The sequence below is a fragment of the Phocoena sinus genome, chromosome X (genome assembly GCF_008692025.1).
Source record: "Phocoena sinus isolate mPhoSin1 chromosome X, mPhoSin1.pri, whole genome shotgun sequence".
Taxonomy (NCBI): Eukaryota; Metazoa; Chordata; class Mammalia; order Artiodactyla; family Phocoenidae; genus Phocoena; species Phocoena sinus.
Genome location: NC_045784.1, coordinates 12,526,848 through 12,546,040, shown reverse-complemented (window position 1 = coordinate 12,546,040; position 19,193 = coordinate 12,526,848). Strand labels below are relative to the sequence as shown.

The window sequence follows — 19,193 nt, the reverse complement described above, 5'->3', positions numbered from 1 at the left end:
TGTGATTTAAAAATCTATGTTAGTTTCCTGTGGCTGCCATACTGAATTACCACAGACTTGATGGCGAAGACAACAGAAATTTATTCTCTCGCAGTTCTGGAATCCAGTTGCAAAATCAAGGTGTCAGCAGGGCCATCCTCCCTCCATCGGCTCTTGGAAAGAATCATTCCTTGAGTCTTCCAGCTTCTGGTGGCTTCAGGCGACCCCTGGCTTGTGGCTGCGTTACTTTAGTCTCTGCCTCTGGCTTCACAAATCCTTCTCCTCTGTGTCAGTGTCTTCCCTGGCCTGTCTTTTATAAGGATGCTTATCTTTGTATTTAAGGTCCACCCAGATAATCCAGGATGACCTCATCTCAGGATCCTTAACTTCGTTACATCTACAAAGATCCTTTTCCGAAAAAAGGTCATCTTTGCAGGTTCTGGGGGTTAGGACGTGGACATGTCATTTAAATGTCCACCATTCAACCCACTACGATACTGTCTTTAAGTGTTCTGAGAACCCAGGGGGAATAAGTCATTCCATCAATCATAAATGAGCAGAATGTGAATCAAAAGTACTAGATGTCATTTTTCCTAGGTACTGGTGTCCATTTGAATAATCTGATTTCTTCTTAGCTCTACTTACATTTGTAAGTGTTAGCAATGAATATTATCAAGGCAGACTAGAACTTGAGTAAGTTGCCTGTAAGCCAGTTTTTTTGTTTTGTTTCGCTTTAAGCGGGCATCCCGGTCAATGTTAGAACAATCTGAGCAGCAGATTAGGGCGGCTTCGGGTTTGGAGGAGCTACTGCAGATCACCCACTTCGAGGACTGGAAGCTGTGGAGATGCCGACTGAAGCTCAAAAGTCTCACCAGCGCGCACTCTCGCTCAGCATCCCATCGGTCCACCAGGTTTGCGGCCACTTTCTATGACATTGAGACGCTAAAAGGTAGGTGTGTGCGTGCGGAGGCCAATTCTTCCTCTTTATCAGATAGTAACAAATGCGCCAACTTCTTGTAAAAGTTTGAGTAGGGCGGGCACGTGTCTGGGAGAAAAAAACAAGGGGGTCTTTGGTTTCATAGCTTCAGTGTTAGTGGAGAGTCCTGGTTTCCTGGGTTTACTCCACAGAGAAATATACCCAATATGATTCTGAAGTCAAAAATTCAACACCACATAACACTTCCCAATATGGAAATATATTTAACTCAGAGATGTGAGGGCAAAAGGAACCCAGAAAGCCTGTTCTTAATAGAAAAAAAAATAATTGAGTTTACTTAAAAAATAAAACAACCTGGGTATTCATTAATAAGGAGCATTCTACGGCCATACATACATGGATAAAAACCAATAGATTAGGTATAGCTTTTTTATGTCTTCAAAATTCTGTGATTTTTTTTTAAAGTAAAAATGAAAAGTAGAATTTAAAAGCCGAGTTGGAATAATGCAAATTGGTATTACTAGGAGAATAACGGAGGGAGAGATTCTCTAGACAAAAGAATCCAGATGCTGGAGTAGAAAATAACATGATTTGAAATAAAGAGAATGACTCTTCCGTAGTGAGGTTTGGAGGATCTTTATAAGCAAACTATTGTCTGTATGTACTGTCCTATAATGAATGACATGCTTGCCAAATACAATTGTGCGGCCTCCAATTAGGCATTTAACGTTTTTGATGATGTGTCAAAACAGCACAAGAAACCACCGTGGCATTGATGATTTAGCCTTTTAGATTTGATTAACATATGATTACCTGGTATCGGATTGTAGCTATGGCATAATTTAAATTGACTGCTCAGCCAAAATTATTCTTTTCTTCCTCTGTAGAGTTATCTTTATTTTCTTCCGTTTGTAAAAGGACGATATTGTTGGCTGCGGGGAAGGCTGTGCATAGGTGGGATCAATACCTTAGCAGCACCAGAGTCCGGGAGCGAAGAGGATGCTTGGTGCGCATCTGTATGACTGTGTCTAAATGAGTTGAGATGGTTGGAACCATGGCCTAGAACCCAATTTAGCCAGAGGTCTGAAGCTCTAGTTGTTTCTGTGTGGTGAATTAGCAAGGACTTCATGAAAGTAAAGGGATCAGACCTCATCTGGAGATTCGGGGCCTTAACCAGAGTAAGTGTTTGAAGGCCTGAGGCAAGCCTGGAGATGCTCTGTGAAGATGGAGATAGAGAAGCATTACCATAAAACCAAGAGGAGGTGATTTTAAAAAGTCATTCATGTCGAAATTGACATTTTCTAAGAAGGAAACCATAAAAAAATTTTTAAAATATATTTTTTAAAAACGTAAATAATATGGAATTTGCCAACTCTAAAATGTCTCTTTTTACATGGAGGGGGGGCGGAATCATCTAAAGTTACTTAGTAAGTTAGAAGCAGCAAATAATTAAATCGGTGTGGTATCCCAATTATAATTTGCTATAACTCTCCCTCATGGATTTCAGGGTAATTCCCTGAGGAAGAGCGGTCCTGCTGGGCAGTAGTAATGAAAGTAGAGATATGAAGCCTTTGCTCAGTGTCATTGGTCATAGTTCCACACAGCGTTCTGACTTTGAAAACTTAGTTTTATAAAAAAGAAAATAGAAAGCAACATTTAAATAGCATTTTAAGCAAGGAATGTTTTTATAACTTGATTACTTGTTTTTTCAAGGATTTATGATTAATAATGGTGAATTAAATAGTACCTAACTGGGTAATTTATCTCCCATGTTTACAAGCTTCAGACTCTGTATATAAATATTCATAATCAGACATTTTAAACGGTTTCTTGGACTAGTAGATTTTATGATGAAAAAACAGAGTTTAGGTAAATTGTGTAGTATATGCAGTGCTTTTCAGCCAGCCAAACGTATTTTGTGTTTTCAGTGATTGAAGAAAGCAACATATGAGGAAATCTGAGATTAATGGGCAGAAAAGGAAGAAGGCTGTGGAAAAGATGTTTTAAGAGAATAATTTAGAGACTAGCGTCAGATCTGCAACAATAATGTTTTATCTGTATCCTCCAGATAGAAGTTCTCTCTGTCCCTTCCGGTAGAAACACGTTCACATATATGGGAATTCAGAATCTGGGCAGAGACCATTTACAAATTTTTGAAGATGGGGTAAAAATGGAGAAGAGTTTATCTATCACTGTGTAACACATTACCCCAAAACTTAGCTGCTTCAGACAACATTTTTTATCGCACAGTTTCAGTGGGTCAGAATTGCAGACATAGCCTCAATTGGTATCTCTCCTTCAGGGTCTCTCCGGAGGCTGCAGTCAAGGTGTCAACTTGGGTCACGGGCAGCATCCCAAGGTTCAGTTGGGGCCAGATGTGCCTCCAAGTTCACTCAGAGGTTGTTGGCAGGATTCAGTTCCAGACAGGCTGTTGGACTGAGGGTCCCAGCTCCACACTGGCGGTTAGGTAGAGGCCACCCTCAGTTCCCTGCCATGTGGGCCTTTCCAACATGATGGCTTGCTTCATCCAAGCCTGCAAGCTGAGAAGGCAAAAGAGTGCCAGCGAGAGTTGGTGATTGCCAGCAAGATGGAAATCAGTCTTTGTTAACCTAATCGTGGCAGTACCGTCCCATCACTCTTGCTGTATTCTCTTCATAACATTCGGGTCACTAGGTCCAGCCCACAAGCAGAGGAGGGGATTATACAGGGTGTGAACACCAGGAGGTGGGCGTGATGGAGGGTCAGATTAGAAGCTGCCAACTACTAAGGGTTTTCACCACTCCCCTCCACCCCAGTGTATAATCAACTCTACAATTCCATGGCAAACTAAAAGAAAGTCTTTAAATATTGTCTTTATCATAATATTGAATCATTTCCCAAAAACGTCCATAGAAAGGCTGTGCAACATTAAGTATCATAGCATCAAAATCTAATTTAAAAAAATAAACTTTGAGAGAAAGGCGAGTATGTTTTACAAGAATGTATGTAATCTTTTTTGATTCCCCGAGGCTTGTTTCTTTTTCTTGTTTCCCACAAATTAGCTAGAATGGCCAGAATATTGCTCCTTTCATCAAAATGAAGCAGCTTGGGCTTCCCTGGTGGCGCAGTGGTTAGGAGTCCGCCTGCCAATGCAGGGGACACGGGTTTGAGCCCTGGTCTGGGAGGATCCCATGTGCCGCGGAGCAGTTAAGCCTGTGCGCCACAACTACTGAGCCTGCGCTCTGGAGCCTGTGAGCCACAACTACTGAGCCCGCGTGCTACAACTACTGAAGCCTGTGTGCCTAGAGCCCGAGCTCCGCAACAAGAGAGGCCAACATGGTGAGAGGCCCACGCACCGCAACGAAGAGCAGTCCCCGTTCAACGCAACTAGAGAAAGCCCGCACGCAGCAATGAAGACCCAACGCAGCCAGAAATAAATAAATAAATAAATTTATTTTTAAGAAAAATGAACCAGCTTATTTCATCATTTGATAGAAACATCAGTATCGGGCATTTGCAAATAAGAACACTCTGACTTGAGGAAAGATTAGCTCCAGTTAAGTTTTTTTTTTTTTTGCAGTACGCGGGCCTCTCACTGTTGTGGCCTCTGCCGTTGCAGAGCAAGGCTCCGGATGCGCAGGCTCGGCGGCCGTGGCTCACAGGCCTAGCCGCTCTGTGACATGTGGGATCTTCCCGGACCGGGGCACGAACCCGTGTCCCCTGCATCGGCAGGCGGACTCTCAACCGCTGTGCCACCAGGGAAGCCCCCACTTAACTTTTCATTCATGTGTTTGCCGTGTATAGTTAGTTAAGCAACCAATAGAAAGGTATTTCTTTTTTTTAATTTTATTTTTTATTTTTTTGGCTGCACTGCATGGCTTGTGGGATCTTAAGTTCCCCGACCAGGGATTGAACCCGCACCCTCGGCAGTGAAAGCATGGAGCCCTAACCACTGGACCGCCAGGGAATTCCCGAAACGTATTTCTTAATGGTGCTAAAACCTGCCCACACCTGGCTTCAAGGAGAAGAAATGCCATCCAGCTGTGTCCTGTAAATTGCTTAATAAATAATGCTTACATGTCATTGCTTTATGTGCCTCCGTTTACTTCCTTATTAGCAGGCTTTTCCAGATGTACCCAATGTAGTCATATCCAGAACATGGTGTTCATCACCAACGGAAAGTAGAATTAGAGTCTACGAAGGGATCGTATAAATGGGAAGGAACGCAGATTTTGGTTGTAAATTTTCTGCAGACAATCCTTGGTTAAAGGACTGACCCCAAATACCCGTCTAGTGAAATCACCAAGCGCTGCACGTGTGAGAATGACGGTGTTGAGTGTAACCCTGGCACACGTGGGCATGTCAGGGCCCTTTGTTCCACTGGCCCAACGAGCTGCCTCTCCGCAGTTATAGATGAGGAATGGCAAAGGACGCAGTGCAGCCCTCGAGAGACGTGCGTGGAGGTGGCCGGCGAGCTGGGGAGAAGCACTGACACGTTCTTCAAGCCCCCCTGCGTGAACGTGTTCCGGTGTGGCGGCTGCTGCAATGAAGAGAGCCTCGTCTGTGTCAACACCAGCACCTCGTACGTTTCCAAACAGGTATGAGGACATCAGCCCTCTCCAGAGCCCTGACGCTGATAGTGTCAACAGCTACAGCTCAGCTGATTGCCAAGCACTGTCTCAATGCTTTATGTGTGTCATCTCATTGAACCCTGAGATAAGCTAAATGGGTAGCTTATCATCTTCCTTTGTAGATGAGGAAATGGAGGCTCAAAGAGGTAGCTTGTGGCAGAGCTGGGATTCAAATCCAGGTTGACTCCAAAGCCTGGACCCTTGTCATTTGCTGTCTCTCTGATGCTATAATGTCAAGGATCAGAAAATCATATGGAAGTTACTAGAACAGACGTTTAAAGGAAGGAAGATAGCCACACTGGCTTGTGTATTCATTAGGTTCCGTGTTGTTCAAATGGAGTGATTGAGAAGAGTTCAGTGAAGGGTGGGGGAAGGAGAAAGGGCTGGTGAAGTACCCAGAGCTGGCAGAAAGGGAGAGCTGTTCCCACCCTTAGACTGAAGAGGCAAGAGGATGGAGCGGTTATGGGAACCGAGAGAGGAAATGGAGAAGCGGGCTGCAGGACTGGCTGGAGGAGGGGCAGCCCCTGCCAGCCCTTAGCCCGGCAAGTGGGTGGGGGGCAAGAGGGCCTATGGATGCATTCCATGGAGGTCAGCATCCTGGGATACAGCCCAGTGGGAAAGGAAGGAAAGAGGATGGCGTCTCCGGAGGCGCAAATGGAAAATATCTAGCACAAAAGACCTTTGAAAATAATCCTCCAGTCCCCATGAAAGAAATAATTCTTCCCTCTCCATCTTATAAAATTCCTTTTGCTCAGTAGATAAGTTTTTGATTCTGTCGCTACCATATTGTTGGGAAATGTAATAAACGTGGCATAGAAGAGCAGTAATAACAAACTTAGCAAAACATTAAACAGCTGTAAGTCAAACTACATTCCTTTTGGTTCTGTGTCACAAATTCCTCACGCATATTGGTATATTCATTTAATTGTCACATTTGCCTCTACAATCTAGCCTCGTGATTGTGAAAAGAGGTAGCACAATAAAATGAGCCGTGCACTGAATACACCCATGTTAGGTAATTATCTTAATTGGATGGAAAGAATGGAATCCTGATTTGTTTGATACGAGGTTAACTTATCCTTAATTTTCCCCCCTACTTAAAATATCCCTTAAACTGAAGAGTTTCTTTTTCTAAATTCTTTTAGAGAATCTTGGAACTTGTAAAAAATTCTGACCTCTGCTGTTTGACAGTCGGGAAAAAATGACATAAGTGTGGCTAAGCCTCAACTGTGAGTGGAAACAAAGCTTGCATAACGTAAGAGACTTCAGTTCATGACCGTGTTATACCCTAGAGTATAGCTGAAAAATTTCGCAAGAAGATGTTCATGCAAAATAAACACTCTTAAAAACACCCGCTTACTTCGACTCATGGAAGTGCCATTACATATAAAAAGGTCAGGCTAGACACAACTTTAACGGATTACTTCCACTTAACAATGGATAATTGAGTATTTTGACTGCTGTCCTCAACAAATGAGTGGTTTTAAAGAATGTGCTTAAGTGTAAATGTATAGCAGTTTTTCTTTCCAAATATGCATATTTGAACATTGTAATAGTGGTGTTTTTTTTTTTAAAGAAAAACTACCTCTCATCCCAAAGTTATGGACTGTTCAGTGAAATGCATCTTAGAAACTAAGTGAATAAAATGAAGACTCTGTGTAGTAAGGACTACATGGAATGCTGATTGAATGGACAGAGCATTAAAATCAAGTTGAAATGCATCCATACATCAGAGAGCCTCTCTAGAAACAAAGTAACTGATATTCTCAGCAAGTAAATTTTACTTGTGGAGATCCCATCTTGCTTCCTCTGGTCACAGCAATGTCATTGCAAAAAGTAATAAGGCATATTCTTAAGAATATCCCCTCTAGCTCTAGAGTAGACTGCCTGGGTTCAAATCCCCACTCTTCCGATCAATAGTTATATGGCCTTAGGCAAGTTATATAACCTCTCTGTAATCTGTTTCTTCCCCTGTAGAGTTGGAGGGGGGTAATTTAAAAAACCCTCCCTAGGGCTTCCCTGGTGGCGCGGTGGTTGGGAGTCCGCCTGCCGATGCAGGGGGCGCGGGTTCGTGCCCCGGTCCGGGAAGATCCCACATGCCGCGGCGTGGCTGGGCCCGTCAGCCATGGCCGCTGAGCCTGCGCGTGCGGAGCCTGTGCTCTGCAGCGGGAGAGACCACGACAGTGAGAGGCCCGCATACCGCAAAAAAAAAAAAAAAAAAAAAAAAAAAAAAAAAAAAAAAAAAAACCCTCCCTATAATGTTGTTACAAAGGTAAATGAATTAATATAAAAGTGTTTACAGCAGGGGCTAGCATATAGAAACATAGAATGATATTCATGTTACCTATCATTGTTTGGGCACGATGGTCTTGTATCAGTCAGTTATTACTATATAATGCTGCATAATAAACACCCTAAAACTTAGTGGCTTCAAACAATGATGGCTTTTTCTCATTCATATATCTGAGATTCCTTTAGTTTAGAGTGGGCTCAGTTGGGCTTGGTGGCAAGCTGCAGGTTGAGTGCAGGTGTGGTCCCTGTGTCTCGTATCCCTTAGACCAGCAAGCCTGCCAGATCACGCTCTTCACATGGCTAGAGCAGATGCATGCACGCACAGTTCAAGTCTGTGCTTGTGTCATGTCTGCTAATGTCCTGTCAACCAAAGCAAGTCACGTGGCCAAGTCCAAAGTCAAGGAACAGAAAACTATATTCCTCCAATGGAGATGGCATGGGAAGAGATACGTAAATGGTTTTGAACAGTAATCTGTTCACCATGGTTGCAAAGAAACTTCATAGCTATAATTTCATTTAATCCTTACAGTTCACACTCAGACTTAAAGCAAGAGCAGGGAACATTTTACAAGGTTACCATTTTACAAGGTCACCATTTTACAAGCGTTCTAGGGACACCAAAAATTTAAGCGATTTGGCAAAACTTAAATACTTGATAAAGTTGGTTAAGGCCCTGGTCTTCTGACACCCAGCCCAGAATTCTTTCCTTCATGCCAGCCCTTAGCCTTATTAGTTCTGTTTTTTTTTTTAAATTTTATTGAAGTATAGCTGATTTACAATGTTGTGTTAATTTCGGTTGTACAGCAAAGTGACTCAGTTATACACATATATATTCTTCTTCATATTCTTTTCCATTATGGTTTGTTACAGGTCATTGAATATAGTTCCCTGTGCTATACAGTAAGACCTTGTTGTTTATCCATCCTATATATAATAGTTTGCATATTAGCTCTATTCTTTTTTTTTTTTAACATCTTTATTGGAGTATAATTGCTTTACAGTGGTGTGTTAGTTTCTGCTTTATAACAAAGTGAATCAGTTATACATATACATATATTCCCATATCTCTTCCCTCTTGCGTCTCCCTCCCTCCCACCCTCCCTCTCCCACCCTCCCTCTCCCACCCTCCCTCTCCCACCCCTCTAGGTGGTCACAAAGCACCGAGCTGATCTCCCTGTGCTATGCGGCTGCTTCCCACTAGCTATCATCTGTTTTACGTTTGGTAGTGTATTCTTTTTTTTTTTTTTTTTTTTTTTTTTGCGGTACGCAGGCCTCTCACTGCTGTGGCCTCTCCCATTGCGGAGCACAGGCTCCGGACGCGCAGGCCCAGCGGCCATGACTCACTGGCCCAGCCGCTCCGCGGCATGTGGGATCCTCCCGGACAGGGGCACGAACCTGCGTCCCCTGCATCGGCAGGCGGACTCTCAACCACTGCGCCACCAGGGAAGCCCTGGTAGTGTATTCTTAATGGACGACTTTGCTAAAGTCATTACCGTAAGGGACAAAGGCAAAAATGCAGACTGTAGAAATTATTCTTATTTTTTAAATATGTATTATAGTTCTCTTTCTCTGCTCTAGCTCTTTGAGATATCACTACCTTTGACATCAGTACCTGAATTAGTGCCTGTTAAAGTTGCCAACCATACAGGTTGTAGGTGCTTGCCAACAGCTCCCCGCCATCCGTACTCGATTATTAGAAGATCCATCCAGATCCCCGAAGAAGATCGGTAAGCATTTCTTACACTTCTTTATGCTTGTTCTTGCCTTGGCTAAAGCTGTGTGTGGAGCATAGTTCATTAATTACAGAGTCATCGCTCTCTCTTCAAGCTCTTTGTCTTTTAGGTTCTAACCCAGATCTACGGGTAATAACTGTTTGGCAAGTATATTTTTTATGAGGTGTTACACGTATATTGCAGTAGGATCAGAAAGTTCAGTGGTTTTGAACTCAGCACGTCAAGCTGTGGGCACCTTTGTTCTTAATAAGCACAACTACGTGCATCTGATTCTGGTAGTTTCTTAAGCCTTCGTCTTAAGTTGACCAAATGGGAAATATTATTTTAAATGAAAAATGACTTAAATTTAATTTGACTAGACATTTTGTGAGTATTTTGTGATTCTTTATGAGACAAATTATGAACCCTCAAGTGTTCTGAAATCAAAGATAATCATTGATTTGGGGAAAAAGAATTTACTACAGAGAAACAAAGGGCAAATCACAACTCTTGAATAAAAATACGAAGTAATTAAGTTGCATACTTAGATCTTGCACAAGTAAAGGAGTAAACGCACTGTGTGGGTGCCAAGTAGAAAAGAAAGCTCGTGATAAAGGAACATTTATCCTCAAGCTTTTCCTGCTGTCCTGGCCAATGTTCTTATCTCCGTTTTACAGACGTAATGCTCAGGAGCTATGTTAGAACACCATTCACTTGGCGTAAATAAGCTCTGTTGACGCTAATTTACATAGTTTTTAACACCAATCCTCTTAAAAAGATGATACCTTTCCAAAATTACAGTTTGGTTTCCAAACGTTTCCATGGAGAATATTTGTAATTACAGAATTACTATCTAATAACGTGCTGTTCATAAATATGAATTAAGCTCCTTAAAAATCTTCACTGTTCTCCACTCAGAAATGTATTCAACGTTTCTTAAAAAATGTACCAAAGGTATGACTACTCTCGAAAGCTTTAAAATCTGATTTATTGTTTTCTCCTCCTAGCTGTTCCCATTCCAAGAAACTCTGTCCTATTGACATGCTCTGGGACAGCAACAAATGTAAATGTGTTTTACAGGAGGAGAATCCACTCGCCGGAATGGAAGGTAATCATAGCAGTGGTGAAATGATAATAGTAATAATAATAATAACAACAGTAGCAGCTAGTATTTAGTGACCAAGCGATCTTGTAAGCCTTTTATATGTATCAACTCATTTAATCCTCCCAATAATCCTATAATGTATGATTAGTATCCCTTTTTTTTTTACAATTACACAATGGGCACACCAGAATGTCTAGTAACTTTCTAGACACACAGCTAAGAGTGATAGAAGTAGTGAGATTCCAGAGACCCCTGTGCTATAATTATATAGTAAGTCTACCAATGCATCATTCTGCTTTTTAATCTTAAAGACCCAAATGATTAGAGCATCCCAAAACGTTGAATTTGAAAGGGGATGATAAACTTTAATGAAAGCCACTTCAGAATGAAACACGAGTCAACCACATTTTACTAAGTTATTTATATAAAAGTCCTACAGGAATGTAAGGTCATTTTGGACGTGTTGATTTCTTTCAAATGTGTCATGTGAAAACATGCCAATAATTTGAAAAAAATGGGGAATAAGAGAAGACTTCTTCTGAAACGAGGGCAAAGTAAAAGCAAAACACAGCTGTTGGGCTCAGGGGAGTTGGGAACCAGATGAGCTAGGCTCTCGTCACTGCACATAACTCACAATGCTCTGATTTTTGATTATGAACATCTGGCTGAAAGTGAATCCACTTTTTATTGACTTCTGACAGAACTTGACGTGATTCCACTGTAAAGATAGTAAGGAATCATGCAATTTGAACCTTGCTTGTTTCCAACTATGATCTACAAGCAAGATTAGTAAGGATTAAGCTCTAAGGAATCTGTCCTAGAAACTGTAAATAACAAGCTACTCCCTGTGCTTCGGTCTCTCAGCTTCCAAGTGTTTTCATGAAAGCTCAGCCCAGGGTTTGGGGGAATCTTAAAGTTCATGTAGTTTAAATGCCCATGCAGATCTTTTTTAAAAATTGAAGTATAGTTGACTTACGGTGTTTCAGGTATAGAGCAAAGTGATTCAGTTTTATATATATATTCTTTTTCAGATTATTTTCCATTATAAGTTATTGAATATAGTTCCCTGTGCTATACAGTAAGTCCTTGTTGTTTATCTATTTTATATATAGTCGTGTGTTTATGTTAATCCGAAACTCCTAATTTATCCTCTCCCCCCTTTCCTTTTGGTAACCATAAGTTTGTTTTCTATGTCTGTGAGTCTGTTTCTGTTTTGTAAATAAGTTCATTTGTATCATTTTTTTAGATTCCACATATAAGTGATATCATATGATATTTGTCTTTCTCTGACTTACTTCACCGAGTATGATAATCTCTGGGTCCATCCACGTTGCTGCAAATGGCATTATTTCATTCTCTTTTTATGACTGAGTTGTATTCCATTGTATACATGTGCCCCATCTTCTTTATCCATTTCTCTGTTGATGGACATTTAGGTTGCTTCCATGTCCTGCCTATTGTAAGTAGTGCTAACATTGGGGTGCATGTACCTTTTCAAATTAGAGTTTTCGTCTTTTCTGGATATATGCCCAGGAGTGGGATTGCTGGGTCATACAGTAACTCTGTAAGTGCCCATGCCAATCTAGAATGTCATGTACATCCTTCCCACCAAGTCTTCAGCCATCCTCTGCTAGAAAATGCATCAGTCATGGGGAAACTTGACAAACCCACTGAGGCATCCCAGTTACACTGGGCACACTCTTGTTGCTAATAAACTATGTTGAACCTGAATCTGTCTCTCTCTCTGTCTAGAAGAGTGCTGTCCAGCGGAATTACAGTGAGAGTCACATATGCAACTTACATTTTATAGTACTCACATTAAAAAGGTTAAAAGAAACAGATGAAATTAATTTTAATGTTTTACTTAATCTAATATATAAAAAATACTCTCATTTCAACATGCAGGCAATATAAAATTTATCAAGGATATACCCTTCATTCTTTGTGCTAAGTCTTTGAAATCCAGTGTGTATCTCACACTTAGAGCACATCTCAATTCACACTTGCCATTTCATGCTCATTCTGGCCCGTAGCCAGCATGTTGGACAGCCCAGCTCTAGAGCATCAACTTGTCAGTTCAGCTTTACCCTATAGAACCGTGTAAAACCAATCTAATTCTTTCTCCATGTGACCCATTTTTAAACTGTGTTAGAAAGTTATTGTGTGGAATCCAAAAAATGGTACAGATGAACTTATTTACAAAACAGAAATAGAGTCACAAATGTATAAAACAAACTTACGGTTACCAAGGGGGAAGCGGGGGAGGGATAAATTGGGAGATTGGGATTGGCATATACACAGTATTATACATAAAATAGATAACTAATAAGGACCTACTGTACAGCACAGGGAACTCTACTCAGTACTCTGTAATGACCTCTGTGGAAGAAGAATCTAAAAAAGAGTAGATATAGGTATATGTATAACTGATTCACTTTGCTGTACACCTGAACCTAACACAACATTGTAAATCAACTCTTCTCCAATAAAAATTTTTTTAAAAAGAAAGTTATCATGGAAAGCTCTATACATAGAACTTAAAGGCTGTTCTAATCAAGCTTTTTCTGGTACACAGCTCCTGGGAGAGAGATTTGTACTTTGGAGGTTTACATGCAGGACTGCTTTCAAAGGTGAAGGGTCGGGGGCAGGACTGGGCAGAGGGAGAAGTCGAACCGTGTTGCAGTTGCTGAGAGGCGTTAGCCAAGCCTGTGGGGAGCTGAAACTGGGACAGCCCGTGGGGGGATGCCTCAAATTGAGGCAAAGGGGCTGGGTTCTATGGACTCGTCACTTGATATGGGCTGCCTCAGAGAGGGGATATAACCTTTGGTGAGGCAGCTTCTTTCTGCTGAAGGTAATTCCTGGGGAGGGACTTAGCCGGCGCCCATGTGTGTTGAGGGAGGGAAGAGTAGTGGAGAAAGAGAGGAGTGCTCTGAGCCAGGGAAAAATGAGCGCTCAGGGCTGGAAGTGAAAGACCGCAGCGCGTCAGGCTGCTGGAAGACGGTCAGCATGGTGGGGACGTTACAGGAGGGGGCTGGGTAGATGTGAGAGAGGAAGCTGGAGAGGTTCACAGGGGACCCTTGTAAAGCGTGTCCCAGAGCTTGGATGTGATGCTAAACGCAAAAGGAAACCACTCAACTGGTTTAAGTGGACAGTGACAGCACCAGTTAGAATTTTAACAAAATCAACCGAGTGACAGTGTGCAAGAGGGTGGGTTGGCCTGGGGCAGGCAAGGAGGAAGGGGACCTTTTAGGAAGTTGTGACAATGATGGAAGTGAGAGGCATGGGGTAGCCTGGATCACTTCTGATCACTTCTCATTTTCATGTCTTGCAGCTCAGTTAATGTGGGCCAAGTTCATGGTCACTTCTCCAGTGGCTTCATCAAAATGATGACATATATTGAGCTTACTGTTCACTAAATACTTTTTCTTCCCACACACGTGGCTATTAAGCCAGCTGCCTTTTCTACAATAACTTCTCTTCCCTGGATGAGCATATGTGAGTTAGTGAATCCAAGTCCAATTTAATTTCATCTTGTTAGATTCAGGCCATTGCTCTAAACTGTTTTAAAAAACAAACAAACAAGAAAACTAACAATACCAAAAAAAGAAAAAAAGTTAGGGAGTCCTGATTCTGGATTTTAAATTCTTCAAGATACCCACAAATTCAAGAATTTACTTTGAAAAATTCCATCAGTTTATTGATTTAAAATGATAAATGGAACAAGGCTGAGGACCTAACACGTTGGTATCCCATCATCAACTTCCCTAGGATTGAAATTGATACACAATACGTGGGGTATCACCCTTAGCTAGTTACCGCTTCACTCAGCTCTCCTACATCCATTCTCTGCCACTTTCAACTTATCTTTAAGGATTGAGGTCAGCCACTGCCAACTACCTTGCTGAAGTTCAGCAAATACCCGGTAGACTGTGTTTCCCTAAACCACGGCTCTTAAGAATGGAGTTGGGACAGCCTGAAGTGTTCTAAGTGAATCTCTACTGCCACCTAGTGATCCACGCAAATCTTTTAGGAGCTTCTGTCTAGTCTCGTCTTGCCCCAAAGTGACATCTGGCATCTGCATATGGCTTACAAAGCTTACCTTCTTCCTCTTCACACAATTCAGAATGGAGGATCCTCAGACCTAGCCTTTCAGTACCCATTCCACATGAGCCCTCAAAGATCATCGATCACAGAGCGGTTAAGACTATGAGATTGGATGACATGAGACTGCCATTTTGATATATCATTAATGGCCAGATATTGGCAAGACCATATGCCTTAACCCAATGTCTTGGAATGCTAGATGGGATTCTTCAGAATCTCCACATATCGGCCTGCTTCAGGACCCTTTTATTACAACAACTAAACTCAGCAAATGTTTATCAAGTGCCTATTTTATGCCAGAACGATGAGACCTGATCCCTGTAACCTTTAGGAGTTTTTCATTAACAGAGGAAACAGAGAAATAAACAGACAAATGTAAGCAGTACCAGAAAGGACAGAATGGAAATATGCACAGGGTAGGGCACTTAACTAAATTTGAAGTTGGGAAAGGTATCAGGGGGAAAGGATGACTAGCGAAGGGGACGACAAGGCGAAAATCATGGGGTTGAGAGACCCTGACGTATCACGAGAACTGAAAGTACTATAATTTGGTATGGAGGAGCATAGGATACATGAGAGAGAGACAGAAGATGAGTCTGGGAGGTTAATAGGGTCCAGCTCATGAAGGGTCTCTTATGTCTTGGTGGGGAAATTGACTCTTATTGGGAAAGAGAGGACCTTTTAAGGTAATTAAAGCAGTAGAGCAGGGACTTCCCTGGTGGCGCAGTGCTTAAGAATCCGCCTGCCAACGCAGGGGACACGGGTTTGATTCCTGGTCCGGGAAGATCCTACATGACACGGAGCAACTAAGCCCGTGCGCCACAACTACTGAGCCTGCGCTTTAGAGCCCACGAGCCACAACTACTGAGCCCTCGTGCCTAGAGCCCGCGCTCTGCAGCAAGAGAAGCCACCACGACGAGAAGCCCGCGCACCACAACGAAGAGTAGCCCCCGCTCACAGCAACTAGAGAAAGCCTGCGTGCAGCAACGAAAGACCCAACACGGCCAAAGATAAATAAATTTAAAAAAATAGAGCAGTAGAGTGACATGATTAGATTTGCATTTGATATTGTGGAGAATGGATTGAAAGGGTAAAACTTGTGGTGAAGTGAATGAGTGCCATCTGTGCAAAAAGTACAAGGTACTGACTTAATTGAGGCAGTGGCAGTGATGATGAAAAAGAATAAATTCAGGGAGGCAGAACTGGGTGGACATGGTAATTAGGTTCAACATGGCGGGTGAGTCAAGAGTGATGGCACCATTCACTAAGTGAGGCACACTGGGAGAGAAGCAGATTTGGGGAAGAAACTCAACACTTAACTTTCCTCCGAGCCTTTCAAGAATGCTAAGGTGACATTGTCAAGTTCTTCCAAAGTTTCTATCTCCTCTGTTTTTTGCAATGAATTTCAACTCGATGATCAGAATTGGACATGGAGTAGTAGTTATCCAGTTGTTTTGTATATTTTCTAGAAGAAATATCGGTCAGCTAAGTGTGTCAAAAGCCTCTCAGACCCTCCTCTCTCAGCTGATCATGTTTTCCGACAGATGTCTGTGGAATCAAAGTTCATTGTTGCTGCTGTATCCTTCATATTAGTATTATGATCTGCGGTGGGGAAATACATCACTGTTTCTACCCATAGCCTGGAAGGTGTGAGGTGTATTTTTTGACCAACACTTTTTCTGTTTAGATCACGCTCGCGATGAGCGGCTGGCTCTCTGCGGTCCACACATGAAGTTTGATGAAGATCGTTGTGAGTGTGTCTGTAAAACGCCATGTCCCAGAGATCTCATCCAGCACCCAGAAAACTGCAGCTGCATTGAGTGCAGAGAAACTCTGGAGAGCTGCTGCCAGAAGCACAAGACATTTCACCCAGACACCTGCAGGTGAATGGCTTTTGCACTTTTGTCCAAATTTGGCCCATTGACATTTAATGTAAATACCATTTCGATTTGGTGGGATTCCTTATTAAGCCAGTTTTACTGTTCAGTGCCAAGCCCCCTTTTTGATAGTAAAACAGAGGTTTGGCGACTACGGAATAAGTATATAGAGTGATGATTGATTGTGAAGTCAAGAAAATCCTGCCTACTGTTGTTGGCTTATGGATCTTGAGCAAAAACTAAAGTTGATGAAATTTCAACAATTATTATTTCAGATCAGCTGACTCTTTAGCTCAATCCCTCTCTCAATATATATCCACATATGTTTGCTTTTTTTCCTTGAGGAAGGGGATGTCATTGGATTTATATAGCAAGAACTTTACTGATGAATAGAACGCTTAGAAGTTAGCAATTGTGCTTTAATAGATTTTGAAACCATGTGGGGTAACCATCCAGGATTTTATATTGACATTTCAAATATGTATCTGGAAAATTTACTTTGAAAACGTAATCAAATCAGATCAGAGTTTTTCCTTGGAATTTAGTCCTTGATTCTGAACTCTCATGTTTATTTTCTTTTGTAACAGCTGTGAGGACAGATGCCCCTTTCACATGAGAACCTGTGCAAATGGAAAACCAGCATGTCCAAAGCATTGCCGCTTTCCAAAGGAGAAAAGGGCCGCCCATGGGCTCCACGATCGAGAAAATCCTTGATTCAGCCTTGATCCCCAGTTCCCCATCCCTGTCGTTTTAAACAGCATGCTGCTTTGCCAAGTTGCTGTCACTGTTCCAGGTGTTAGAAAAAAAATCCGTTTTACATAGTACTGTGGTGAATCCAGATGGACCTTCCATTAAACACCAGCTGAGGACTCCCTGGCTCTCTGACAGATGTCTTCTAGCTGAAGGTGCTCTGCACACCAAGGAATGGAGAGTGAAAAGGGTTTGACCCTCGTGGAATGGCAGGTACCATGTGATTAATTACTCAGAGCAGATGAGGCAGTTCGCATAGTCTTCGAGTCCTTTGCTAATTGCAACTCTCTTGTGAATTATTCTGATTCTTTCTTATGCCGATTTTGATTTGTATGATCAGCACTGATTATCTGATTACTGTCCAGCTTGTAGTTTTGAGTTTACCAAACTACTGTCTATTGTTTCATATTTAAGTGTATTTAAAGAAAATAAACACATCATTCAAGCCAGAGAATTCCGTGTGTTATTGAATATGCTACCGCTCTAAATTTTATGCTAAAAAAAATATTTTACGGAGAGAAAGGAATTCGGAAGTGCGAGGTGTGGGAGAGACACGAACACAAGAAAACTAGACTCCACTTTTGGGAAACCGAAAGAATAGGTCTCAGAAGGTTTAAGGTTCTAAACGAGGTTAAATAAATGTGACCCCCAAATCAGCTGGACATCAGTCTTTCCTTTGAGATTCAGTTGACCTTGACTTGACCCCCAGTTGAACTTGACTTGATGGAGGAGAGCCCACTGGTGCCCCTGACATCTCTGCGGCTGTATATTTCTTCCGGCCGCCTCCAGCTCCACGTTTCTGTGCTTATTCAACTCTCAGTCTCATTCACATCTCAGTTCTCAGGGCCTCGTGATTCATCTCTCTTTTCCACAGCTACCCAGGAAGGGAGCACAAGCCTTTTTCCTTTGCTTTTTCGCTCAAATACTCCCACAAATAACTTGTTGATGGTGCAGATTTACTGAACAGTTTGGTAAAACGGAGGGAATTTAGCAGCTCTAGCAGAACTAAGTTACTTAGCAAATAACTTAGAAATTGATGCTCTCCCAAGCATCTTGCATAGATAGGCAGGTAGGTAGATGATAGATACACACATAATCTATTACATGTATTGCACACTTTTGTAAATAGTTATGTTCACGTTCTCTCCCCACTACTCTGTGACCTCTTTGCGATTGGAACTGTGTCCTGATCAAACTTGTGTAACCCAGGTTTCTCAGGCCAGACCATCTGGAGCAGTACAATAATAAGGAGATAAAGAACGATAAACATAGCAAAAAACTGTATCGTTTCTCCTAGAGCCGAGTGGTAGCATGGTTGGATCGTGTCCCAAATCCCTGCCCTTCCTCTCTCAGGGTTCCTAAGCAGTTCCCAAGTTCTCCCGTCCTTTGCTGAAGTTCTCTCGGAGCCTGTGGCTCTGGGCCCTCTGCTTCCTTCCTGGCCTTAGCTCTCAGCCCCTACCCTGGGGACACAGCTGATCTTGACCTTGCCTGGGACCAGTCCCCACAGTGCAGCCATTACCATGGCCTCATCATTTACTGGTGTTGGCCCAGTCACTCCTGTCCTGTCACTGTCCCTTTTGTCCTCACTTCATGACCTTTACGTCAATGGGCCTTCTTTCTTCTAGTTGTACTGTTTGATTCTCAGGCTTCTGAAAGGGCTCACAGGTAACTTAGTTTCTTAAATGTATTAGCATTCAGCTTCTCGCTCTGTCCCTTCATTCAGTTTCTACCACTCTCTCCTCCTCAATAGTATTTGGTTAAGTTCCCTTGAGAGCTGGGGCAGCAGACGGTCCAAGGGACACTGCTCAGTTAGAGTCACTTTGCTCA

General features: G+C 42.2%; 1 protein-coding gene across 1 annotated transcript in view; it reads left to right on the top strand.

Moving 5' to 3' along the window:
• VEGFD (vascular endothelial growth factor D) overlaps nt 1-17,794 on the top strand; it is a 36,408-nt gene extending 18,614 nt beyond the window's left edge. The window contains exons 2-7 of the mRNA XM_032620579.1: nt 718-928; nt 5,303-5,493; nt 9,397-9,545; nt 10,538-10,638; nt 16,427-16,622; nt 17,204-17,794. Coding sequence (XP_032476470.1) covers nt 718-928; nt 5,303-5,493; nt 9,397-9,545; nt 10,538-10,638; nt 16,427-16,622; nt 17,204-17,330 — 975 coding nt within the window. The 3' untranslated portion in view covers nt 17,331-17,794. The remainder of the gene's footprint in view (nt 1-717; nt 929-5,302; nt 5,494-9,396; nt 9,546-10,537; nt 10,639-16,426; nt 16,623-17,203) is intronic.
• The last annotated feature ends 1,399 nt before the right edge of the window (nt 17,795-19,193 follow it).